The following is a 25496-nucleotide window of genomic DNA, read 5'->3' on the forward strand; positions in this document are numbered from 1 at the left end:
CCGGCGCGCGCTCTTCGAGAAGCGCAAACGCCTCAGCGACTACGCGCTCATCTTCGGCATGTTTGGCATCGTCGTCATGGTGATCGAGACCGAGCTCTCCTGGGGGCTCTACTCCAAGGTGGGGCTCGCGGGGGGCGGGGCCGGGGGGACTCTGAGGTGGGAGGAGCTGAGGGGCCGGGGGCGGTGCCCAGGTGGGACTCTGAGGTGGGTGGAGTCAGGGGGCTGAGGGTCCTGGCGGACCCCCCCCCCTCCACAGGTGTGACTCTGAGGTGGGCAGGGCCAGGCTGCAGGTGTGACTCTGAGGTGGGTGGGGCTGAGGGGCCTGGGGGGGACCCCCCCGGTATGACTCCAAAGTGTGGGGGCTGGGGAGTTCTGAGCTGTAGTTGGGGGTGCGGGGCAGGGTTTCCGGTCATCGTCCCCCTCATCTCCCCCGCGCTGTGGAGCCGCCAGGCATTACCGAGCAATCTCCAGTGAAATGTTTATGTCCTGTGATGAAACCCTCGAAGCACAGTCCGTCCGTCCCCCCAACCTGGCAGGGTGGGGATCCCTCGCCCCCTTCCTGTGCTGGGTCTGCAGCTTGGCTCTCCCCGCCCGGGGTGGTCCCCCCCCTCACCCCACAACAGCAGCGAGCGTGGCTGCAAGTGAGCCCCGACGGGGCACGGACCCAGCGAACCGGCTGGTGGAGTGGAGGGGCCTGGGGCACTTGGGGCACAGGAACCCTCCCCACACACTGAGCAGAGGGGGGGTCCCGGGATCCGTGGTGGCTGGATGCGCTTGGCACTTGTTGCAGCCCAGAGCTGGGGGATGGGGATGGGGTGGAGGGAGAAGCCGCTTCCTCTGAGTTCACAGTGGGGGTGTGTGCGGGATTTGCCTGGTGTCAGTTCTCTTCGTTCTCTCCCCCCTTGGCTTTCCCCATGGGGTGGGCGGGGTGCTTGGTGCTGCTCAGCTGTTGATTTTCAGTAGAGCTAATTTCAGACAGGGCGCAGCTGTTGCGAGGCTGGCACGTTATTCCGTGAAACCCAGCCGCAGAGCAGGGGCCGGGGATGCCTCTGGCAATGGGAGTCCAGCGGCTGCTGCTGCGCTCGCCCCTGCCAGCCACTGCCTGAGTGCTCGGCTCCCTCTGCACTCGGAGCGCTCTCTGATCCCCGCTTTCCTGCCCTCTGCAGCTCGACCCCCATCCTTCCTGGAGTCCCCGATGGCCAAGGTCCTGTGGGATTGTTACCTAGGGTGGACTGGCTGCCCCAGAGCTCCTTTTTCCTCAACACCTGCCCTTGTGTGTATTCTGGTAACCCTGGTCCAGCCTTAGGGCCCCTTGTGTGGGGAGCGTACAGAGACCCTGCTCCTTGGCTGGGTATGGCTGGGGATTCCCCTGGGCTGGCTCTGTCCCCTTCGGGAGAGGGGGCCTGGCCCAGCTATGCTCTGCTATCTGCTTAGAGGGGATTGAGCCTTGAGCCCAAGCAGCTGGACCCTGGAGCTGGCTGAGCCCTGTGAAATACTCCTTCCTTCCTGTTAGCAAGCGAGGGCAAAGCTGCAGCCCCCATCCCCAGCCACCCTGCTATGGGCTCACCTGCAGCCAGGGATGTGCCTTTGCCTCGGTGCGGAGGGAGCCCTTGTGGCTTCAGCCCTCCCAGGAGCAGTAGCACCGTTCCCGGCAGGAAAGACCCACCCCCATCTGCTCCAGTGGAGACACTGGACCAGCAAGTGGTGGGACTGGGTTTCCCAGGGCTCATCTGCTCTGTGACTCCCCCGTGGGATTCTGGGCTCTGCCCATGGCTGGAATGGGTTGGGGGCTGGGGATGGCTACCTCCTAACTAAGGGAGGTCTGCTGTCTTTCCCTCCTGTTTCCTTGGGCTCTCCTGACTCCCCACGCTCAGGCCCGGAGGAGGGTGGCTGCCTGTAGAAAGTGCTGGCATGCAGGGGTCACACCTGGCTCCTCGTCTCTGGCCTTGTTTGCGAACAGCCACCAGCCCTGAGGGCACAGCTGTCTGCTTGCTGCCTGACAGCCCCCAGCCTGGTCCCTGGGGTGGGCTCAGCCTGGGGGTGGGGATCTCCATGCTGTTGGACTTGCTGGAGGGTTTGATTTTTGGCTGTGGTCCCTCAGCCTGCTGCTGCTTGGAGCCACCCTCACGGGAAGGGCGATGGTCCTGTGTAACAAAGCCGACCGGTGGGGGAAGCGCCTGCTAATGGGGCGGAGCAGCCCAGCCCCCTGCAGGAGAAGTGGGGTAGAGGAGTGGAGGATGGTGAGTAGCCAAGGGGTGTTTGCAGTTTTTCAACCTCCGTGACAGGAGGGTGGCACCATTAAAATGGCTGCTTGGCCTCCGTGGGGCATTGCCCTTGACCCTTGCGGCTGCTCTGCGCCTGGGCCCGGTGCGTAAAGAAGTCTGAAATAATGGGGGCTCTGTCCTAATCTGGGAGCAGCCCAGGCTTCAAGTGTCCCTCATGTCCCGACTTTAATTATTTTGTTTTGCTGGCTCTGCGACCCCAGACTTGCTTTAAAACACTGCCTGGGGCTGGATGTTTGGGCCACAGTCAGAGGATGTACAAGCGGGTCCTGCTGCCCTGCTGACCCCAGCCCTGAACAGGGCCCTCGAGTACCAGCTGCTGGAGACAAGTCCCTCGGCTCAAAGTTGATCCCTGTGTAGTTAGAAGCTGCTCTGCACGAGCCTTTCCGGGCAACATGTGTGTGAGTCCCAGTGTCCCGGCTCGCTCCCCAGCACCCCATGTGGCAGTGAATGGCACACTCTCCCCCTGCCTAGTGATCGCTAGTACACTGGTGCCCCTGCCCCTGGGAGGGGGGGTGTTTTATTTATAATCCCCCCCGGCTCCCTTCCCCTCTCTCTCTCTCTCTCTGGCTGTGTGCTGGCAGGGATATGAATAACTCTTTGTATAGACATCTGTCATGTTATTTATACCTATCTGGAGAGGGGAGATGAATAGGCATCCGCGCTAGCGGGGTGTGTGCAGTGCAGGCAGGGGGCGGTGGAATGGTCAGGCGCTGGGCTGTGTGGCGAGGGGGATCTGTGCAGCTTGTCCCATTCCCTGGCATTCCTTTGGCTCTTGCTAACGGGGGGTTTGCAGCTGGGCTGGTGCCAGGCAGGGCTCGGGTCACGTGGGCACAGAGGGAGCAGCGAGATAGGGAGTTGTGTGGGAAGGGGCTGCTCTCCGCTTCCTGCAGCGAGCTGGGCTGTAGGGGCGGGGGAGGGGGCAGAAGAGGAAAGGCTGCTCCAGCACTCAGCTCCTGCCTTTCTTCATTTCCCTTGAAACCAAAATCGGGCATTTCTCCTCACCTCCTGATAAGTCCTGGTGGGTGCACAGTGCTCCCAAACGGGAGACAGGCACTGATCTGTGGGGTGGAGCATGGCTGGGCTGGGCTGTTGGCTGGGCTATGCAGGGATGGAGGGTGGGGGGACAGGGCTAGTTCTGGGTGTTTGAGAGGAATATACAGGCAGTGGGCTGAGCTTTCAGGTCACCCGCTGCTGCAGTGAGGTCCGTGGCACCAAAGGCATGGAGTAGGATCCCCTGTGCTCAAATTAATTGCACTTAGATTTGCTCAAGGCTCTTGTGTGGAGGGGCTGGGTGACCCCACAGCTGTGGCTCTGTCCTCCCTCACCCCCGAGCTGGCTTCTGGGTCTTTCTGGTGCCTTGTTTCTGTGTGGCGCTGATGTGGTTTGCCCAGCATGGGTGCGGCTGCTAGGAAAGGTCTGGCCAGTTGCTGTCCGGGAAGGTAGCTGCAGTGCGCCACGTTTGCCCCCCTGTAAAATGGGATGCTGGAGGGGAGCCTGTGGGTGGTGGATCCCCAGGGAGCAAGGTGGAGGGGGAAGGATCCATTTCTCTTTCGCGGTGATGCCGCCCAGCCCTGTGGTCGGCTGTCTGGCGCCACCCCCCCTGCAGGGAGTCTTTTCTGGGCCTGCTTGCCCAAGACAGTGCTTCATCTGGTGAAAGCCCCTCCCGCCCCCACTGAGTCTCAGCTGGGCTAGGCCAGGGAGTGAGGGGAGAGATGGAAGCTGGAGAAGGCTCTGCAGGGCCAGCTGCCCCCAGGCTTCTCTCAGCTGGGCAGGACAGGGGTATCTGGCTCTCGTCATAATATGATCTTCAGAGATTGTTGCTTAGCATGGTGGGTGTTGCAGCTAGGGCTTAAGAGCACTTGGTGCTGGCATAGTAGGGGGGCTGTGGATGGGGCTAGAGGGACATTGGCAGAGCTGGCGGGGGGCAGGTTTGGACTAGCAGGGGTTGCTTCGGCCAGAGAGAGGGGCTTTGGCAGCGCTCTCTGGAGGAACCCTTTGCTGAGTCTGGCTGCAGCGGTCCAGACGCGCTGTGGCCCGGAAGCTGCGCTCTCCGTGATGCAGGAACCTGGGTCGCGCCTGCTGCTGGGAAACTGAGAATAGGCCGTGCATCTCTGCGTCCTGGGCAAACACCCCCAGGCCTGGGGCCTCCTGAGCCGCCTCTGGTTGCAAGCTGCCCCTGGGCAAGAGGGGTCCTGCCCACTCCCTGCCACAATGAGAGTGGTTGTGACCTGGCTGCTGAGGTGTGCCCATCCCTCTCCCTCCCGGTGTGGCTGCAGGGTCGAGGCTGCTCTAGGGCTCCTGTGTTAGGCACCGGAGCTCACTGGCAGTGTCCATGGGCCCATGATGGAAGGGGCAGCCAGTGTTGGGAGCTGGCAGTAGAGTTCTGTGCTCCTGGGGGGGAAGGAGTCTGGGGCTGCTGCAGTGCTGGGCCCTGGCCTGGCTCCAGCCTTCAGCTGAGAGCAGAATGCCGGGTGCTTGTTTCAGCCTCTCCCCAGCTGGAGGATAGGGCCCCTACTGCCCAGGGCGTGGCACCCGGAGCCAAGAACTAGGGGCCAGCCGACAGCACCCCCGTTCTAGGTAGGGCGTGTTGTTATAGGGCTGTTTGCAGGCTCTGGACTGCGAGGCCTGGCATGTGGTGTTGTAGGACTGCTTGTGAACACCATGCCGTGCGTGCCACCTTGCCTTCCACTTGGCTCAAGAGGAAGCACTGCATGCTGGGATTTGGAGTCTGGGCACGGCACCCTAGGGCTGCTGGCTCCCAGGTGCAGTTGTGCCATAAAGCAGTGGCCTTTTGTGGGTGACCTGGCCTCTGGACCCCTCCATGCACCCAGTGGTGACTGAGTGGGGATCTCCAGTTCTTGTCATGTGGTCTCCCTGGCACCCCCATCCCTTTGGTGAGTGATAGGTTTGGGGGGCCTGTTCTAGAGGGGCTGGTCATTGGGGTGTCTGTGCCCCACACCCTGTGTACACACATGGGGCCATGCAGCCACCCTCCCCAACACACGTGTGCACATGCGTGTCCTTGCTCCGGGTGCTCACCTGCCCTAAGTCCTAGTCTCCTCTCCGAGCCGGACTCTGCTTGCCCATGAATGGCGTTGATCTCGGTTCTGCCCGCTCCCGGGGGCGAGCGTGGGAGCCAGCACTAGCTCTTCCTGTCCAGGCCCCTCTGGAGCCGGCTGTGCTGGGAGCGGTACATAAAGACCGGGGCTGTGTGACAGGTTTTCCCAAAGTATCGTTTGTCTTGTACCTTTCCGCCTTGCCGTGCCCTGGCCCCAGGGGGCGAAGGGGATTGTTGCTGGCTCTGGCTTGGTTTCCTGGGCTGTTCCAGCTTGGCTTGGATTGCTTTTTATTAAAGCTGGAAAGTAGCATGCAGGGGCGGGGGGTCTGAGAGACTCCTCCAATGGGCAAGGACATGTTAACATGCCCTGGATTCTGCAGGCTTGCCCGGCTGGGGTCACCCACACAGCTGGGCCTTTCTCGGACCGAGCCCCTTGGGGGTGACAGACTGGTATCCAAGCCACCGTGCTCAATCAGGCTAATGTCTGACCTAGTCCCAGCTGCTTCGTGTGCCCTGAGAGCAGGGTGATGGAGGGGCAGGTCCGGAACCAGGCGTAGTGAGTCCCATGGGCAGAGAAACTAGGAGGATTTCCCTAGTGGCCCCGTCGTGACCGTCTCCCGTGGCTGTACACCCCCCCCCGTGGGATTTGGCAATGGCAGGCGAATGCGGGGGGGCTCTGAGGCGAGCACTGTGGACTCTTCAGTGAAGATTTCAGCACGTTAACAGACTGCAGCCAAGCCTGTCCTGTGAGAACCGTGTGTGGGCGTGAGCTGGGGTTTGCCTTTACTGACGACAAGCTCAGCTCGATCTCTTTCCCGCCGTGCCGTGGCAGTCCCTAAGGATCGTCCTGCAGCATTGCTCAGCCAGCACTCTTGATCCCCCCTCCAGAGGGCCACACCCTTGTCTCTGGGTGGCATACTAAGCCGCCTGCCCAGTGAGTCACAGGACCCACATAACCCTTTCCTAGCAGCATCCACCCCTGCTCACAGGGTGGGGTGCTACAGACGAACGCTGCCAGCCTCCTACAGGGCGCCCTGGACAGCTCCGTGCAGCAGCACTGACAGAACCTTCTGTGCGTGTTTGTATTCTCTGCTTCAGGAAAGGCTCCTCAGTTAACAGCCATTCCTGGTCTGACCAGCTGCCTGGCAGCGAAGGGCTAACACCGTCTAGACAGTGGCTGAAACTGGCCATAATTGATGGCAGAACAGTTCCAGGAGTGACACCTAATTGCAGTTAATCCTGGGTGTTCCTTTCACAGTGACACTTACCTGCTTAGAACAGGGCTTCCCATTAGGCATCTCCATGGCTTGTGCCATAGCGAGCTGTGGGCTGCATCGGCGCCTGGGATGTGAGGGCTCTGCCCTATATCTGGCCAGGGGCCCAGCCAGCCCAGTAGCCTCTTTTGGACAGCTACCAGGACCAGGTGCGCAACGGCAGCACGAGCTCCAGTGTGGTCAGAGACATAGCTGTCTGCTGCTGGCACTGCCATTCCCAACTCCATGGGCCCCTCGGGCCTGGGGAAAGAACCCAGGAGTCCTGATGTGATCAGGGGCAAAACCCCTTCCTGCCTCTTCTGCTCCTCCCACCACCCTTCCTGTGTCTCCTGCTTCTAGACTGAGCTCTTCAGGGCAGGGCCTCTCAGGAGAGAGTTCACTGCACACACAAGTTCCAAGGGTTAGGATTAGGGTTAGTAAACTGGGATGGGGATGGGTGGACAGTGTGTGTGAGGGGGATGTGGACACTTCTTGTGGGGTAGCTTGCCTGTGTCCACCCACAAAGCTGCACTAGTTTCACTAAATCTATTTCAAATCACACACACACCTACTCCTCTTTAAAGGAGCAAGCCAGCAATGGACCAGGGTCCCCTGCCACTAGGCGCTGCACAAACGCAGAACGAGAAGGAAGTCCTGCTCCAGACAGCTCTCAACCCGAGGCAGATGGGGGAGAACGAGGAAACCATGAGACCAGGCTGGTGGTCTCTGCACAGCAATCGCCTAGCCCTTGTCTAGGTGGCTGGAGGCCTGCGTGCGCAGTGCCTGGCACAATGGGGCCCTGATCCCGGTTACCCTACTGATAATACTGGGCTGTAAAGCCCCCTGCCAGTCCCTCTTCTCTGACTGGTGGGACACTGGGCCAGACCTGGCCTGAGCCAGCACTGGGTTCAAAGGAATGATGCTGATTTAAGCCAACTGGGGCTCTGGCCCAGCATGGAGGCAGACGGGCTGGAACAGCAGCAGGCCATGCTCAACACTATACAGCAGGGACTGCATTTCCCCTCCTGATATGGGGAGCTTTGGGATTCGTGGCACTGGATCGGACACGGGCCCATCTGGTGTGGTCTCCTGCCTTGGGTATAGCCCCAGCCCCACTCCCTTTAGTCATTCCGTTGTGCAGTTCTGTAGGTGGCAGTGGAGATTCCTACCTGACCCCTACAGGTGCTGAGTCACCCTGAATCCTGAGGCTCGGTCACTCTCTGTGCATGTAGATGTTCTGACTGGTCGTTGACGTTCCCCGCTCTTGAAAAGAACCAGCTGGGTCGAGGCAAATCTATGGTACTAGCAAGTGAGGGGTGAGTTTCCTCTTGCTCAGCTCTGACAAGATGCATCAACCCTGTCCTGCAGCCCCCCTGCTCTCCCAGGCTTGGGGGTCCCCTACCCCGGCACCCCAGTCCTAGCCTGCAGCCCCTGGCTATTCCAGCCCAGAGCTCTCCCTGTCCCTGTAGATGGGCTGATGCCCTTTAATCCCAACCTGTGTGTACCGTGACTGCGCATTTGGTAGCGAACAAGGCCTGGTTTGCCATGGTTCCATGTCTCCAGGAGAGACATTAGACCTGCACGTCACAAGGTTTGTGGCAAGCTGCAGTCCAGAGAGGTGTGGGACTGCCCAGATGTCCGGGTATCTCTAAAGGGCTGGATGCCACAGAGGTAGGTAGAGGCAGCGGCTCTGTGGCCGTGTCAGAGCTGTAGCTGCCTTGGCAGGAGCTGGACTCTAGAGCCTGCCTATTAATAGCCTTTGTTTGGTCTCTGGCACTCCTTTCGGCACCAGCTATTCTATCCAAACAATGGAGAGGTGAGTGCCAAGTTGTGAAGCTGACAACAATGCATGGCCCTGCCGGGCTGAAGGAGAACAATGCTCCCTATTCACCAGGCTGCACCCAGAATATCGCTCCCGTTAGTACCAGCGGGTTATTTTTAGGACAGATTTCCTCTTGTTTTGAAATGCTCGTGGGGAGGCAGAGCCCCAGGGGAGGATCTAAGGGAAGGGGGGGATCCCCCATAGGTCACTGGGCTCTATCCACTAGGCCATGCTCTTCAGCAGCCCATGTGAAACAAGCTGGTGGTTTCAGGCCAGTGAACATCCTAAAAAGCACCACTGACTGGCTTCTCTGCTGACAGATGTGATAGTGATGGGGACTGGCCATTTCCAGAGTGACCTGGGCACCTGCTGTGCTGGGCTCGCGTGCATTTTAATACAGCCAAAGACAATGCTGTGTAGTGAGGGTCCAAGAATGTAGGTCACATGTATAGCACTTCTAGGGGCTGTAGGTTGAAGGCAGTGACTGAGACAGACGAAGGAGTCTTGGTAGAAACACTCCGTGCGATTCCACGGCTGGGTTGATGCGATCCTGGCTGGATGAGTGTGGAGAAGTGAGGTGGTGTGACTTGTAAACAGCATTAGCGAGGCCGGTCCCGGAATACTGTGTCCACGCTTTGGAAAGGATGGTGATAGTTGGAAAGGGTCCAGGAGTCAAGGTCTGGAAAACCTGCCTCACTGCCAGATTGAGGAAGCTCAAGCTATTTCACTGAACAAAGAAAAGGTTAAGAGGTGACTTAATCATGACCTGCAGGTACTTACAGGGGTGGGGTGGGAGATGTCAGATGATAAACGGCTCTTTAATCCAGCCAAAGCAGAACAGGATCCGGGGTTAGAAGTTGATGCCAGACACATTCAGACTAAAAATAAGGTGCAGTTGTGTCACAGGAGGGTAACGAACTACCAGAACAGCCTGTCAGGGGTTGCGGGGGAGTCCCTGTCATGGGGGGAGGTTTGCACGCCTTTCTACCAGACACGCTCCAGCTGAACCAGATGTTCTGGGCTGGATGCAGGAGTCATTGGGTGAGGTTCTCTGGCTTGGGCTATGCAGGGGGCTAGCCCAGATAAGGGTCCTTTCTGGCCTTGGATTCTGAGTGTCTGAGGCAGAACTCCCCTTTGCCCCTGGGCCGGTCCCTGCTTGGCAAGGCTGAAGCACACTGACCAGGGAAGCTGGCACTGCTGCCTGGGCTGTTCTGCCTGATGTATTAACAGAGGTTTGCCTCCCAGGGCTGGTGTGTTGTGCCTTTCCCCAGCACTGGCTGCACGAGGGTGGATGGCTGCATACATGCTCTGCTCATGAGCCACGGGATTCCTCAACCGTTCAGCACAGCCAAACGGGGTTAGTGGAGAAGGGCTTCCCTGCCTGAATCTCCACCCTCCACCGCAGCCTGCCCACGGAGAGGAGCCAGCTCGGGAACTTCCCTGGGAAAGGAGCAGTGCTCCATGGGTGACTCTCCATGAGGCATCAGCTGTTGCTCTCTGCTCATCTGTCAGCACTCTCTGCCTGTCTGTATCTCTCCCATGGGCCTCTTTATCTCCTGGCACTTAGAACAATCCCACTAAATGCCCCGATTTCCTTTGGCGCTGCTGTTGGGTTTATGGGAAATTCCCTTCCGGCAGCTGCAGTGAGAAGCCAAGCCGCCCCATTAGCACCAGTGGCCCTGGCAGAGACCTGCTCCGTGGGAAGGCAAAGGGAGACCCACTACCGAGGCCTTTGTAGCAATGGGTCTGTCCTGGGGCTCTGTTGACAGCCCCCCTGGTCCCTTTCCCAGGGTAGATTCTGCCCTGCTTATCCCTGGCTCTGCCCCCCTTTGCAACACTTTTGAGAGAGAGGAAGGAGGGTCTTGTGGTTAATGCCTCACAACTCAGGAAAGCTGGGCTTGGTTTGCTGGGTCTAGCAGGCTCCCTGGGTGGGTGTCCTGGGCCAGATGGCCTGTGCGTGACCCCCACAGGTGGGGTTAAATGATCTACAGAGCTCTGCTCCCCACATGCTGACCTTGCTGGGAAAGTCTGAGAGTTCCAGCTCTGCTAATGGGGAGATTAACCCTGCCTTTGTTGGGAGCTCGTCAGGCAGGGGCTGCCTTGCTGTGTCTGCAGCATCCGGCACAACAGGGCCCCACCTTGGTTGCAGCGCCAGGTGCTACCTCAATGCAGATAATAAGGAGGGGCTGGTATTTGTCTGTGGGATTCGTGACCCAAGTGGGGTCCCGGCTCTGGGACAGTTCCTTCTTGTTCTGCTGGCTCCCTCGGTTTTCCACCTTTAGTCTTTCTTGTGACTGAGCAAGCCTGGCCGGTAGGGAGCACCCTGCAGCTGGGGTCTCCGAGCGCTGCTGCCCCTGTAAGCCCCGGGCAGGAGTGCTCTGACTGCACCAGCCCTGTGCTTAGCAGAACCTGGTGCTGCATGAGACTGTAATAGGAGGAACTCGGTGTTGTAAGCAAGTCACCCAGAAGCTTGTTTGTCTTGAGAGCGTTTAAGGACGTTGGCTCTGTCAGCTGGAGTGAAATACGGGGGCTGCTGAGCCATAAACACTGGAGGGTGGCAGGAGGCCCTCAGGGGGCAGCTGGCTGCAGTGGGGGGTTTGCAGAAGGGATGGGGAGGTGGAGACAGGGCTCCAGGTGTTCAGAGCATCTGGGGGAGTCAGGGAAAAGCCAGACTCCAGCTCTTCTGTTGCTGGGGGGAAGGGGCAGGTTGCGTGGCACTGAAATTGCCCGGGGTTCTTGTGTGCTGGGTGAGCCAGAGTCACTGGACAGCTGCAATAATCATCCGAACGCTCGCTGCTGGCCCTTGTCCCCCCGGGAGAGGAACCAGCCCCTCTACTAACAACACCTACGCTGTGCTGGGGCACCAAGCCCCAGCTCTTCCCATCACTCCGTTGGCTGGAGGTGGCCCAGGTCCGTCACTACCCAGCAGTGACGCCAGTTAGAGCCCCAGGGCAGCCATCCAGGGCTGGGTGGGGGGGTGGGCGAGACAGGGCAGGGGTCGCACGTGCCTCAGCCCCACGGAGAGGAAAAGGAGGGAGTGGGTAGGAAGTGAGACAGTGAGGAAAGGGAGGGGTGCAGCTGCCTGGCCTTTCCCTGGGGGAGTGCTGTTTGGAGGGGGTGGTGGGAAGCCAGGCAGCAGAGACCTAGGGTCTGGAAGCAGCCGCTTTGCTCATGGGCAACCAAGGGCTGGTTTAATTTACATAGCATTGATTAGCAGGAGGATCTAATTAGACCATCCATTAGGATGCCATATTACAGAGCTAATGCGGACTCTCAGCAGATTGCTGGAATCCCCTGGCCAGCTGAGGGGAGACGTAATTACATCCAACAGCATTCGATTAAAAACCTCGTTGAAGAAAGGGCTGCTCTTCCAGACGGCAAATCGATGCCAATAACCTCACGCTCCCAGCTGCTGAGCCCCCGGAGGCACAGGGACGTGGCCCCCTTGGTCCAGTGTCTGCTCACATAGCCGGCATGCAGCGGCACGGCTGGGCCTGTGGGGGTGGCCCTGAGGGACCTGGGTCAGATTCCTGTTCTGTAAGTCTCCTTGGCCTCTGTTCTGGGATACAGCCATGTGGCTGCGGTCACTAGCCTGGATGGTGGGCCTGGTGTGCAGCGGCTGCTGCATGGGGTCAGGCTCTGTAGCCAAGTAGGGTGCTGGCACAGCTGTAAAGAGGGGATCGATAGTACTTCCCTCCCACCAGGGGGTGGAGCTTTGAGACCCTAGGGACAGGGAGTGTTGGGCTGGGCAGTCCCCATCTCACTGGCCTGTGCCACCTGCTTCAAAGGTGCAGGACACCCCCCCCCCCCAGTGATGTGGTAATCTGCCCCCAGGGGAGTTCCCTCCTGACCCCCAGTGAGAGGCTGGCTCGTGCCCTGAAGCAGGAGGGTTGAGATCCCTGGAGGAAGGCACGAGAGGGGGTCTACTATTGCTATTCTGTTGCTTGTGTGACTGAGATCAGCTGGGTCCTTGGCCTCAGGAAGCTGCTAACCTTGGTGGCACAGTCCGTTCAGCAGGATTGGGGCACTGCACACTGGGCCCCTATTCCTCGGGCCTTCCTGCCTGCATGGGGGCATGCAGTCAGCACCTTTCACCCCTGAGCTTGGGCATTCACATGCTGGTAGGTGTACAGCCTGCAGGGGTGTCGTGTGTGAGCACCTTTATCTTCACAGCCTTGCGCAGGAGGGAAGGGATGTTCCCATTTTACAGACTGGAAACTGAGTCACAGAACAGACTGACCGAGGGCTTCTGCGGCAGAGCAGGGACTAGACCGCAGGCCAGCATCCTACCCACTGCACCAGCTTTGCACTAACATTTGTGTCCTGTGCACCAACAGTTCCGCCAATGGCCCCTGCTGGGTGGATGTATGTGATGAGAAGGGTCTCCAGGCTCTGTTCCCACACCTTATCGTTCATACGCTGAGGCTTCAACTTGGGGGCCTTGGAGCTGTGTCTTTTTTCCTCCCAATTGCAACAGCAAAAACAAGCCAAGAAGTGGTGGTTTGATGTGTCCCTTCATGCTGATGGATTGTGTCATTACAGCCTCAGACTTCCCGCTGTAAAACACATGGCTGGGGGCCAGTAACTTGTGAGGCTGCATCCAGTGCTCACATATAAACAGTATTGACTGTTCCCCAGGCACCGGGCCACACTGTCGGCACCAGCTGCCTGAACTCCGTTAGGAGTGAATCCGCAGCCGGGGGCGGCTGTGTGGGGTGGGGCAATGGCCAGTTTGAGGGCGAGGGGCACCTTTGGGGGGTGGGGTCAAGCTGGTGCAGTGAGATAGAGGGGCTGTCCATAGTGGCCCATCCCAGCTCTGAGCCCCCATCACATCATCTGCAAAGAACCTCTGATTTTGGCTGCCTCGTTTCTCCTGGCTGCAGAGTCCCTGTCCTGCTCCTTGGCTGTCAGCCCAGCTCACCAGCTGCGCCCAGGCGGCCGCTTGTACCCCTCCTGCCACGGTGCCGTGCACTCTCCCAAAGGAACGTGGCGCTCTCGCAGCGCCGAGGGGTGCAGACGAGCCGAGCGCCTGTGGCTGCCAGCTCTCCGAGGAGCAGTATCTAGTGGTCACTGCAGGGAGCATCAGTCTCAGGTTTTTGCCGCGGCCCGGAGGCAGTGTTGTCTAGTGGCTAGAATAGGGCACTGGGGATCAGGACTCCTGGGTTCTCTTCCCAGCTGTCGCTGACTTGCCATGTGGCTCTGGGTGAGTCACTCACCCCATCTGTTCCTCAGTTTGCCCTGAGAAAAGGGGGCAGGATGAATTAGTGCTTGTGACGCACTTGGAGGGCCTGGGGCAGAAGGGGACACAGAGGCACAGGTATTGTTATTTAGTATGCTCAGCTGGGGCAACCTGTGCTCGGCCCCCGCTCTTCTCGGTTGGGTGGCCCATCACTGAGTGGGAGTGACCTCCAGATGGGGAGAAGGGGGGTTGTTGCGCCGGAAGCACTTGGAGGAGCTGTACAGTCATGGCTGAGGCTGTGGGGAGAGGCCAGACAGCAGGTGTCTCTGGGAAGCTGCCTGCAGTGTGTGTGTGTGTGGGGGGGGGGGGGTAGGTAGGTAGAGCACATGCTGATGTTCCAGGCTCAGGAACAGGGGTGGGGTGGGCAGATGCTTCCACCTCATGTCTTGCTCTGTGTGATCCATGTGTCTGCAGCTTCCCCTGTAGCGATGAAGGCATTCTGCTTTCTCCAAGGCCCATGCATTCCCGTCTGCCCTGGTCCATGGACCCAGTTTCCATGTGTCTCGGTGGGGTGGGGATGGGGTGACCCCTTCCTGGCCCTCACTCCCCTAACGCTTTTTCCTTCCTTGTCCTACAGGAGTCCATGTTTTCTCTGGCCCTGAAATGCCTTATCAGCCTGTCCACCGTCATCCTGCTGGGCTTGATCATTGCCTACCACACACGGGAAGTGCAGGTAGGTCCCCTTGGGGTGGGAGCTCCTCCAGAGGGGAGAATCCTGGGGAGAACCAGGCACCTTTCCAGGTGTGTCTGCGTTTGTGGTCGTGATGAAGCCGTGTATGTGTTGGGGGACGTAATGCTGAATGTCCCCCTTGGAGTGGATTTGCACCATCTGTGCTGGACATGAGTGACAGGGATGCTGCAGAGATCACCCCCCGAGCCTTGTTTGAGAGTGCAGCGCAGGCCCCTCCTGCAGCCGCTCAGTGCCGAGAGGGGAAGGGCAAGGGTCTCCGGAGAAACTGAGCCAGACGGGCTGGCTTGTTCCCAGAGGACACCTGCAGCCCATCCAGGCACTACACGAGCTGCACTAGCCCAGGGCCTCTGGAGCGGCAATGCCCTGCTCCAGCCTTCGTAGCCCATCAGGAGCCCTGCTGCTGCGCTGTGGGAGGTAGAGGCCCTGGAATCCAAGAGCGGCATGATCCTTGAGCAGGAGCAGCAGGGTTCATGGTCCCGGTCTTCGCATGCAGCAGGGTTCATCCCGCAGGGTTCACGTCCCTGCCCACCCCAACGTGATCCCAGCGCTGGGCTCGTTGAACTGACAGCCAGCTGCTGGCTCCCTGGTCGGCCCAACCTGCAGGGAAAATGTCTGTGAAAAACTAAAGAAAGGTGATTGGAAAAGCAAACTTCCTGCACTGGCGCCAGGCCAGGCCATGAGTCGGCTGGTCTGGGAGGCAGCTTTGCTAGTGGAGGGGCTGGGAAACCACCTTCTGCCTCAGCTGCTCTGGTTTAATGGTCCTTCCCAGCAGGCTTCCCGGGAGAGTGACTGTTCTCTGCTGTTTGACACAGGGAGATACCAAGGCTGCTCTGGCTGGGAGCTGTCCAGCTGCAAGTGGCTGGGCCCGCCCTGCTCTCAGCCCTGCCTCCAGGCTGGCTGCGGTATTGCATGTGGTGCTGCAGGAAGGTGAGGGACCCCCATGCGTGCCAGGCCTCCCTTCCAGCTGAGCAGGTCTCATGCCTTGCAGGGGGGTCAGGCTAGCTCTGAATGGATTAACCATTCCCTCTGTCCTTTGAATAGCCTCTGTCTCGGGGGCAGAGAACTTGTCTGCGCAGGCCGTGAGACGGGAGCCAGCCCGCCCTTCAAAGCACCACATGGCGGTGAGGGAAGGGGCAAGGCTGAATCCTGGGGAGAGGGCAGCAAGAGGCGTCAATCCACCTTGGTGCCTTGCGGGCTGGGACTGACCTGCTGGCTGGTGCGTAAGTGAGAGCAGCCCTGGGGATGCAGGTGCCTAATGCCTGATCCAGTGGGAACCATGAGAGAGTAGCTCCCTTCCCCCCCATGCTGGAAGCCCGTGCCCCACCACAGCCAGGAGCTAGCTTGCTGCCTGCTCCTTCCCTGGAGCAGCCCCGAAGACCAATGCTGAAACCTGCACCTGGGCTGCCGTGTTTTGAGACACGTTTTTTTTAGGGAGTTAGTACCTGCCTGCTCCAGGGCTGTGCTCTGCTGGGGAGACAAGGCAGCGTTGCTGTTCCAGTCAGCATGGATCCGAGGGGCTGGGAGGGATCGGAGCACTTTCTACATGCTGCAGGGCACAGGCTGCTCCCGCCTGAGAGTAGCACCTTTGCACCTCAGCCTCACAGCAGGGATGCTGCCACATGTGCTATTTGAGGGTCTGAACAGGCAGGCAATCCCCTCTCCCCCCATCAGCAGGGCCTGCTGGAGAAGGAGTAAGTGGGCACTGCGGACTTGCAGGGGCTCATTACAGTGCCTGGTGAAGGAAGATCTAGGGGGTGGGCTGAGCAAACCTAAGGGAGGAACAGCTATGCTTGGGGAGAAGTTCTGAGATGAGCTGTGTTACATTGATGTGGATTTTTTTTGTTGATGAAGCCATACCCAGAAAGGTCTGATCACACACTGCATTTGAGCATTGTCCAGGAGCCCAGTGGGAAAGGCGCCTGCTCCCAGGGGATGGGGCTGGGCGTGGGAAGAGTTCATCAATCGCCTAGTGGCGTTTGTGCTGATCAGGGCTCTGCCCAAAAGGGAGACATTCGCGGGGCCCTGTTTGCTAGCTGGGAAGGGCCTAGTGTGGGGCTCCCTGCCTACCACGATGAGGCTCCCCTGCAAAAGGGGGGAGGAGCAACACACACATTAGCCCAAGACAGTGAGGGACAGAGATTGGGAGCAAACCAACCCCCCCCTTTCCACAGCCTCTGTCCCAGCAGGCTCCAATCCTCCACCAGTCCCCTAAAGCCCAGCTTAGCCCTGACGAGTTGGCCTGTCCGAAGCAGCTGATCTTGGTATGGAAGAGAACTGCCTATTTCAACCCCCAGTATTTGATGGAGTTCTGCTCCCTGGCTCGGATGCTGTTCCTCCCGCAGGCCGTGCTGCCTGTGGTTACCAGTGTTAACTTTACCCCCCTTCTCTAGTGTTGCCTCATGTGCCATGGTTTCAGAACTTAGCAGCCACAAAGCCCACGCTGTGCATTGGTGATGAGGTTCTCTTGGGCTCTGGGAGTCATTTTTATGTTTCTTCACTGAAGACTTGGCCATGTTCAGCACACTCAGGTCATAGCCCAACCAGAACAGCTCCTGGGAGAGCAGAAACGCCCCTTCTGCAGTAAGGAGGCGCTTTATGGAAATGTTTGATGGGAGCCAAATGGGAAAGCAAAGAGAGGGCCTGGGAATAGACCCAAGCCTGAGCCAAGAGCCTGCAGCTCGGCACCGACTCCTGTGGAACAAAACACTCCGTGTGCAGGTGAATTTCTGGTTCTTTGTATGAAGGGTCCATTCCTAAAGCGTTAGTCTTGTGCATAGTTCTAAAATCCCCCAGGCTGCTCAGAGCCCTTGGGAGCTCCTGCTACTGATGGACTTGGCCCCGTTTCCAGCACTGCAGCTCATCTCTTCGTCGCCGATTAGCCCTTTGTAAGTGGGACCCGAGGTCCATCCATCCCAACGTCCAGTCTGTGACCCAGGCTGGGCCCAGGTGCTGCAGATCCCAGATTTTTATTTGTAGTGTTCTGTACCTTTGCCAGTGGCAGGAGCCCACGAGTGTCTGTAGAGGTGGTGCCAACTTAGGCCTCCTGCACTGGGAGCACCAGCAGCCCCTGCCCTTCCCTTCCCTCCCTCCCTCATCTCTAGGGCTTAATTTCTCCCTCTCCCAGTGCTGCTGTTTAAGATTTTGCAGCTGGAAGCAGTCTGTTCAGAGGGAGCCAAGTGGGTTGCTCCGGTGCAAATCCAGGGAGAAGAACCAGCAGCACAGCTACTGGCAAGAGGGGCTGGCAGTCTGTAGTGCTCTGCGTGGGGAGAACCACACCCCAGGGGCTCCAAAACAAATGGTCAGAAGGGCAATGGAACCACTGAAGAGCAGCTGAGGGTGTCACAGGCTGCTCGCAGCCTGAGCCGGCTGGCCGTCCTGGAGATGAGGGAGCCTGCATTCTCACTAGGGACTCACCCGCCTGGCAGAGAAGATGGTAGTCCTCCAGTGTGTGGGGGGACAGACAAACTCTCCCACAATTCACTGGGAAAATCAGAGCTGCTCACAGCCCCATGGGAGATGCCCCCGGAAGTCCTAGCGCCCCAGCTGGGGGAGCACAGCACCAGGGGCACATGGTAACTCGGTACAGCTTCGCAGAGTGGCTGCTCACACCCAAACTGAGCTAACCTGGGTGCTCAGGCCAGGTGCTAATCACCTGGGCTAACCCTTCCTCCGGCTGCATGCCACAGGGAGCTGCGCTGTGGGGGACCATCGATGCTGCTCCATAGCTGGGGCCCGTGGCACTCGGAGGCGCTGCCCAGTCCCTAGGCCGCCAATGCAGCCTGTCAGATCCTTTACTTTTCTAACTGGCCCAGCTGGCAGTTGTGGTCCCCTCCCCCCATACCAGCTTTGCAATCACCCACTGCCAAGCACACGGAGAACTCAGTGACAAATGTTGCACCTGTCAGAAGTGTAAAAGCTGCTGCCCTGAGGGAACCGTTTTGTGTTTTCCTTGCTGCACAGGCAGCATGTGAAGAATGTTCGGCCACTTCTAGCTCAGGCTAGATAAGACGCTTGATTTCTCCTGGCATTCCCAGGAACCCACATCTGATACTGTCATGAAAACGCCCCAGGTCCCCTCGGGCTCTGGGAGTAGAAGGCGTCTGGGCTATGCACAGATTGGCCTGTGACTCCACCAGAGGGACTGGCAAATGAGCAGTTTCTGACCTTTCCTCTAGCTGAACATTTCAAAGCAAATATTTGGGAGCGCTCTGGCCTTTGCAGAAATAATCTCCCCTGAGGCGGCTGTGTCAATGCAAGCTTCACCCCGGGCCTGCTTGTCCTCTCTGGTGAGAGGTTCACAAAGTCCCCCTCTTGAGCTGTGCACAGGGCTTCACAGGTCTGATCTACCTCTGATTGAAATCAAAGGCAAAATTCCCATTGATTACTGACTCAAGGCCTTAGATTCAAGAGCCTAATGTTTGGCACCCACACGCCAACCCTTGGCCCTAGTATCTCCAGGTGGCATTTTCATATTTGCCCAGCAAAGACTCGGCATCTTTCAGCGGGGTTAGGCTACTGGTCGTAAACTCAAAGCAACCCAACGAGAGCAGCCCCAACAAAACCAATCCACGTTCCTTCTGCAGCAATGCGTGCTTCGTATGGCACTCGGAGAGGAGAAGCAGGAAGCCAGAGATGGTGCTTATCCCCACAGCATGGAGTGGAGAAACTGTGAAGGGAAAAGACCTCTGCTACTGAGGGGTCAGAACAACCTGTAGGAACAGAAGAGAGGGACCAGGGGAAAAGATCTTCCACGAAGAGCACCTGGAGGAAACCCAAGCCTGACCTAGCAGCTGACTCCTGTTAATAAAACACTCTGCTAACATACTGACTTTCCTGCTCAATATCTGTGATTGCCGCAAGTCCGTTGCGACCAGCGCTTGGATACGGGGCTTGAAGGACAGGGGAGTGAGCCTGGATCCCTGCGTGCAGCTGAGGTCCATGTTCCAAGCACTAGTAGCTCATGCATCAGAAGCACCAACTGTGACTGACGTCTATCTCCTTGTGTCTCTCTCCTGTGGGTGCTGGGTCCTTACAGGCCCAGGCAGCGGCGGAGACGCAGGCAGTGGGGCTGGTTGGTCAGTTGTACTGATTGAGCTCTGAGTCTGTCTAGCTGAACAGAGAGTCGGTTCAGGGGTGACTTGATCCCAGTCTGAGGATCTATCTGGGAACAAATATTTAATCAGGGGCTCGTCTCTCTAGCAGAGGACGGTCTAACTGGAGCCAATGGCTGGGAGTTGAAGCTAGACCAGTTCAGATTGGAAATCAGGTGTAAATATTTAACTGTGAGGGGAATTAACCGTTGGAACAACTGACCCAGGGGTGTGCTGGGTTCTCCATCACTGTCAACTTTTAAATGGTGAGTGGCTGGTTTTCTAACACCTCTGCTCTAGGGATCACTTGGGGACGGGGCTCTGGGCTGGGAAGTACTGGAGGTCAGATAAGATGACCACAATGGTTTCATCTGGCCTTGGAAACTCTGAATTTCCCCTGTCAGTGTCTTCCTGTCAGCCACAAACAAAAACATGTAAGCCTAAGTGACAAACGTTCCTGCCTGGAATGTAAAATCCTTCACTACAAGGAAGCAATTTCTTTCCTTGCTGTGCAGCAAAATGCAAAAAACTCCTCTCTGACCAGCTCCCAGCCAGTCCTAGCCTCCAAGAGGAATAGAGTATCTGCCGTTTCCCAAATATACAGCAAATTTAGGCTGAATGAAGAGCCAGATGGAGTTAGGACGTGTTTAACTTCTAGGTGTGAGAGCGGAATTGAGATGTCACGCTGGTCTCTGGCTGCCTGTACATTTTACTAATAACTGACTGGAATTGATTTAGTCCTATCCATCGAGGCAGAGTCTCCAAGCTGCACAAATTCACGTGAAAGTTAACCCATCCCCTGGGTGTTCTCGAAAAGCTCAGCCCCCTGCGTTTTCCAGTCCCTTTGCAGTGGGCTGGCGCTCCAATAGTGATGCTGTCTTGTGAACCCTGGCAGGATGGCATGAGCCACTATGGGGCTGAGAAGAGCTTTGCACGTGCACTGGAGCAGAGAGAGACTGCCCCTTGCCTGTCTCGCTGCAGGGCTCTTGTCAATTGCTTCCCAGATGAAGGATTTTTTCCTCCCTCAGGAAAGGCTTTCCAGCTGGAAGCCTGGGTTTCTGTATTGGTCTTGGCTCACCTCAGCCTGGAGCTGCAGTCAGGAAGTTCAATATGAAGTTTGGGACTGAGCTGCAGAGCAGGCAGCGTGATGTGGTGGATAGAGTCTGGGTCTAGGAGCCAAGCCCTTCTGAGTTCTAATGTAATGCCTGTGGACTGTTCTGTGTTTGTACAGCACCTGGCACAATGGACTTCTAGCTAATAAACTGGATTAATCGTCCACCTCCCAGCTCTGGCAGAGACTCAACGTGGGGGCCTTTGTCGACTCTGGGTCCATTGTGCCTGCTGGAAAATGGGGATTACCCCTCCTGGCCTCCCCTGGGGCTGGGGAGCAGGAATGCTCTTGTTCCTACCAAGGGATGCCATCCAGCTGCCGCACAGAGTTGTCAGTCTCCTTCTCACTGCAGAGGGCTTTGCATGGGTATTGTTCTCAGTGCCCCAGGCAGCAGACTGGTGGCACCTTCCTTCGGAGAGCCTTTGGTTTGGCTGGGCAGATCAGCTCCCTAAGTGGAGTTTAAAGCTGGCTAGATAACGTATCGCGGCTTAATGAGGCATTCCTGAAGGCTGGAGCCCAGGCCGGCGGGAGTTCCCTGTTGTAATGGGTGGAACAAGCGAGAGCTGTTAGCAATGCCATAGCAATCGGCTAGTTCCTAAGTCTTAGCCCCCGGTGCAGTGCTGGAGCTGAGTCCCAGGGTTTAACAGCTCAGGGGGCTTCTCACAGTGGCTGGTCAGGCTGCGTGAAGGTGGGCCTGACTCTGATGTAAGGTCAGTGACGTTAGACCATTGGCCCGTGGAACCTGTATCCTGCCTGCAGCATCCAACAGGAGATGCTCGGGAGAAAGCACTGAAAGCGTCAGCAGTTACGGGCCCCGAAGGTGGAAGGCTGCAGATGGCAGAATGTTCCTGCCTGATGGCAGTGGTGTCCAGCTGACATCCTGATCGCTCTTCCCGCTCTTAGCCTGTCTCACTGGGCACGCTGGGCCATGCACTGTCCAGCCGGCTCCAGCCGCTGACGGTCTATGTGACCCAGGCGAGGGGGAGCTCCTCAAAGGAGGCCATGCTGTAACACAGAATAGTGCTACATGCCCTGGCTCTTCTGGCCCTGAGGGGGCTGAATGCTTTCACTGAGTGGGACTTTTGTTACCTGGGCTAATGGAGAGCACAGGCCTGTGCGCTCCATCCTGTGGCCATGGAGAGTCTGCCTTGTCAGCCCTGTGTGATGCACAGGGAGTCTGCTGTCCTCCTGCCATTGTCCAGTGCATTCATGCTGCCCCGTGGCGCCTGGCATGTCTGACTGCGCTGGGAACTTCTCGCTCTCCCTACCGTCTGCCGCTGAATCCCAGCATTACCTCGAGCCGACATAGGAAGGACGAGGCTGAGACATTTTCCTCCCGAGGATTTATAGGCTCAACTGGCAAGAAAACCAGATCAAGAGCAGCTGCCCGGGCTCCTGGCTTCATTTCTCATGGGGTCTGGCTTTAATGAAGTACGTGGGTGATTTATGGGGCCGCCCTGCCCAGGCAACACTTCTCTTCCACTGAGTGACAGCAGCCCCGAGCCTGGGTGAGTCTGATCAGGGGTGATGGCTGCTTCTGCTTGGAATGGGATGTTGTGCTGGAGCCGAGCTCTGAAAGGGCGTCTGTCCCCAGCCAGCGGAGTAGTGCTGCAGGGAGAAATCCTCTGGCCACCCCCATGTGAGCTGTCTGTTCACTCACACTCTGGGATAACAGACAGTGACCTGCTCCCCTTGCAACCACCAGCAGCTTTGCCACTGATTTTGGTGGGTGCAGCAGCAGGCCCAGACCCTGTGGGAGGCTGGGGCCCGATGTTCCACTGAGCTGCTCTGACAGCCAGGCCCCAGGGGCAAGTGCTAGGCTCCTGCCAACCTAGCCCTGAGCCCTGCCAAAGCACTGTTGATCCACCAGACCTGGCCAGTGGAGGCCCTCTGGGAGAGGGCCTGCAAGCAGGCTGGATAACTGCCACCCCTCTGCCTTGGGCACTGGTTCTCTGTGGTCCTCAGGCCCCAGCTTTGCAGCCTGGTCCAAGACAGGAGCTCAGGCTGCATTCACAGACTGCCCTGCGCTGCCCATCCCTGGGCTGCACGTTCCTCCTCTCGCTCACACTCAACTGACGCTCGTACCTGGGCCCAGCTGCCCCGACCTCCCCAGGCACCCGGCCTTGCCTTTCGCTGTGGACACTGATAACTGCATCTGCAGCCCTGACAGCTGCTGGGGCCTCTTCAGATCCCGCTTCGTGCACTTCAGCAGAGTGAGTTTGATGGGCAGTAAGTGCCCCTCAATCAGTGCTTTGCAGCTGGCTCCCTGGAGGTGCCATGTAGCTGGAGAGGCTGGGCTGGCGCCCAGAACATGGTAAGAAGTTCAGTGCTGCAAGGGTACAAAGGCCATTGCCCTAGCAGAGTGGACCATGAGGGAATTGTGGCAACAGGTTAAGGAGATTAATGCACATGCCAGTGGCATAGAGAGTTACAGGAGGGATGTTCCTCCCGAAAGCTTCCTGTGGACGCTAATCCAAGGGCTCCTGCTTTTCCCTCTGTCTAAGGTCATTTGTCTGGAACGTGCCTCGCCTCACATCTCCATCTAGCAGCTCTTCCGACAGGGGCATACGATCACCTCGGGAGGGCCCGGGCTCCCTGCTCAGCCTGCCCAGGCTGGCTCGCACCATACCACACATCGTAAAGACCGTGGCTTGGAAATTACAAATCTGGGGGATGATGGTGTGAATCGGTGCCTCTCCCCCTTCGCTCTGAAACAAAATCAGGACATTGGGTAGGGTCCAAATCACCCCCCCTTCCTGGTGGTTACTCACTAGTGTAAAAACTGAATCGTACCGTAAAGCTCAGACCTTTTCCTGAGGCCTGGGTGCTCCTGGAGATCCTCCCTGGGCTGCCCAGCCCACACCCTACATTCCCCCTCGTTAATGCGCTACTCCCCAATCTCTTCTTGTCACCTCCCCCTGCATCAGCAGGGCATCAGCAGACCTCCCTTAACCCTTTAGTGCCCGCCGATGGGGGCGGGGGGGCCTCTCATGCAAACACCAAGTTATCGTGCATTGCGATTGATGTTGATTGCACATAATGCTTTTTACAGAATGCATCAGCAAAGAGGAGTCAGTCCTGGACTGTCTGAGACACAACGCATCCCCAACTGCCCCTCCACCCTGTCAGCTGGAGGGACTCCCTCCCTGTCTCCATGCCTGTCTCCTCCCACACTCGGCTTTCTCGCTCCTACCAGCTCCCCTCTTCTTTGGGATGGTTTCGCTGTATGAATGCCATCTTATTTTGCTTCGAGGCCGTGACCTGTGGTCAACTGTATGCTCAGCTGCCTCTTTATTTTAGTAAGCACCTCCCCTCTCCCTACCCCAGGAGCCAGTTTGGTCCTTTCCCCTGGCTCCAGCGTGAGTAACTTTAACCCCTTCACTGGTGCAGGTCAGGCCCCTAGCTCCCAGCAGGGCGTTTCCGGCTCCGTTGAAGTGGGAGAGGGTTGGAGGATTTGTTGGCAGTCCAGGCTGTTTGGGATGATGCACAGTGAGCAACATCTGTAAGTGGCTTATGCAGGAGGTCAGACTAGATGATCTAAGGGTCCTTCTCCTCTCTGATGCTACGAGGCCGCTAGCATGGCAGCCCAAGGGGACAGAGAAGGGGCTTGTGCATGTGGTGCTAGACTGGAGTGGGCAGAGCTGGGTTCAGCTCCTGGCTCTGGTGCAGCCCTCTGTCACATTGGACCAGGCACTGAGGCTGCAACGTTCAACCCGCTGTGCACATCCGTGTCTTAAGCTGGCCTGGTCCTTGATCTCCCGGCTGTAGAAGGGCAGCCATCACCTTTCCTTTCTCTTGCCCTCGGGCTTGTGTATTCACACTGTGAGCTCCTAGGGCGGGGTCGGGTCTCTCTCCCTGTACGTACATACAGCCCTGAGCCCCGCTGCAGCCTAGTGACAGTGGTATAATGCAGATACTACACCTGAGGGGATTGGCTAGCCTGGGGACAGCAGATCCCGCCAGGAGCCTGCAGAGCGTGCCAGGGCCTGGGGTTAGCCCCCCCCGCCCCTCCCCTGCTCTGCCTAGTGAGCAGTGCCCCCAACAATGGGGGAGAGACCAGGGAGCTGCACTCTAGTGGGATGGTGCTGAATGGGCGGCCCCCCCCTTCCAGCCCCGGCTGTTTGTCAGTCAGTTTGCGTGTGTGATATATTACAGCACTCCCCCAGCCTGGTCAGTTTGGATTGAGCTGTCCCTGTCTGGCTGCAGAGCGGCACATGCGCCTCCCGTGTGTGATTGCTTGGGGAGGGAGCCTTGTTCGTCTGTGTCTGGGAGCTGTCAGCAAAGACAAGGCCATTCCGAGGGGGTGGGGGGAGGAGGCGCTGGCACTCTGGGAAATGAGGGAAGGAAGCCCCCGACCCTGGTGGAACTGGGCAGTGGAAAGCGCTAAGGCCCCGCTAGAACGAGAATGGGGGTGGGGGTGTTGCTGAGACGTTCCTGCTCCCCGTCACAGACTGACACTACTGTCCTACGGGGTGCTGACTGCACAATGCCATGCCCCTTGGAAACGAGATGGGCTCTCACTGGGTGGAGAAGCACAGAACTGTCACCCCGTAACCACGCGTGGGGCAGGTCCTGCTAGATAAACCCAGAATCAGTCAGTGGCCGAGCGGCAAGGGCTTAGCTCGTGTCCCCAGCGAGGCTGTCTTCAAACTTAGGGGGAGTGTCTGGGCCAGATTTTCAGTGGGTGTAAATTGGTGGCACTTCATTGGCTTAGATGGTTATACTGATCTACACCATCTAGGGGACCTGTGCCACATCCAGCATTTTAGGGATGGGCCAGTTCCTGTAACCCTGACAAGGCCTCGGTGCAGCCTCTGGACCTGCTGAGCGCTTGCCTGGCCCTGAAGGGGCTGTCGCCCCCTGCCTGCCTGCCATGGAGGCAGCACAGCTCTGCTCTCAGGCCTTGTCTGGCCTGGGACTCAGCTCCGCCGGTGCCATGGGCTTTGC

At 58.2% G+C, this 25496-nt stretch overlaps 1 protein-coding gene across 1 annotated transcript in view; it reads left to right on the forward strand.

The window, feature by feature from the left end:
- The first annotated feature begins 6 nt into the window (after window positions 1-6).
- KCNN3 (potassium calcium-activated channel subfamily N member 3) overlaps window positions 7-25496 on the forward strand; it is a 70756-nt gene continuing 45266 nt past the window's right edge. The window contains exons 1-2 of the mRNA XM_034792091.1: window positions 7-118; window positions 14235-14330. Of these exons, the coding sequence (XP_034647982.1) occupies window positions 59-118; window positions 14235-14330 (156 nt within the window). The 5' untranslated portion in view covers window positions 7-58. The remainder of the gene's footprint in view (window positions 119-14234; window positions 14331-25496) is intronic.

Source organism: Trachemys scripta, chromosome 16, assembly GCF_013100865.1.
Source record: "Trachemys scripta elegans isolate TJP31775 chromosome 16, CAS_Tse_1.0, whole genome shotgun sequence".
Taxonomy (NCBI): domain Eukaryota; kingdom Metazoa; phylum Chordata; order Testudines; family Emydidae; genus Trachemys; species Trachemys scripta.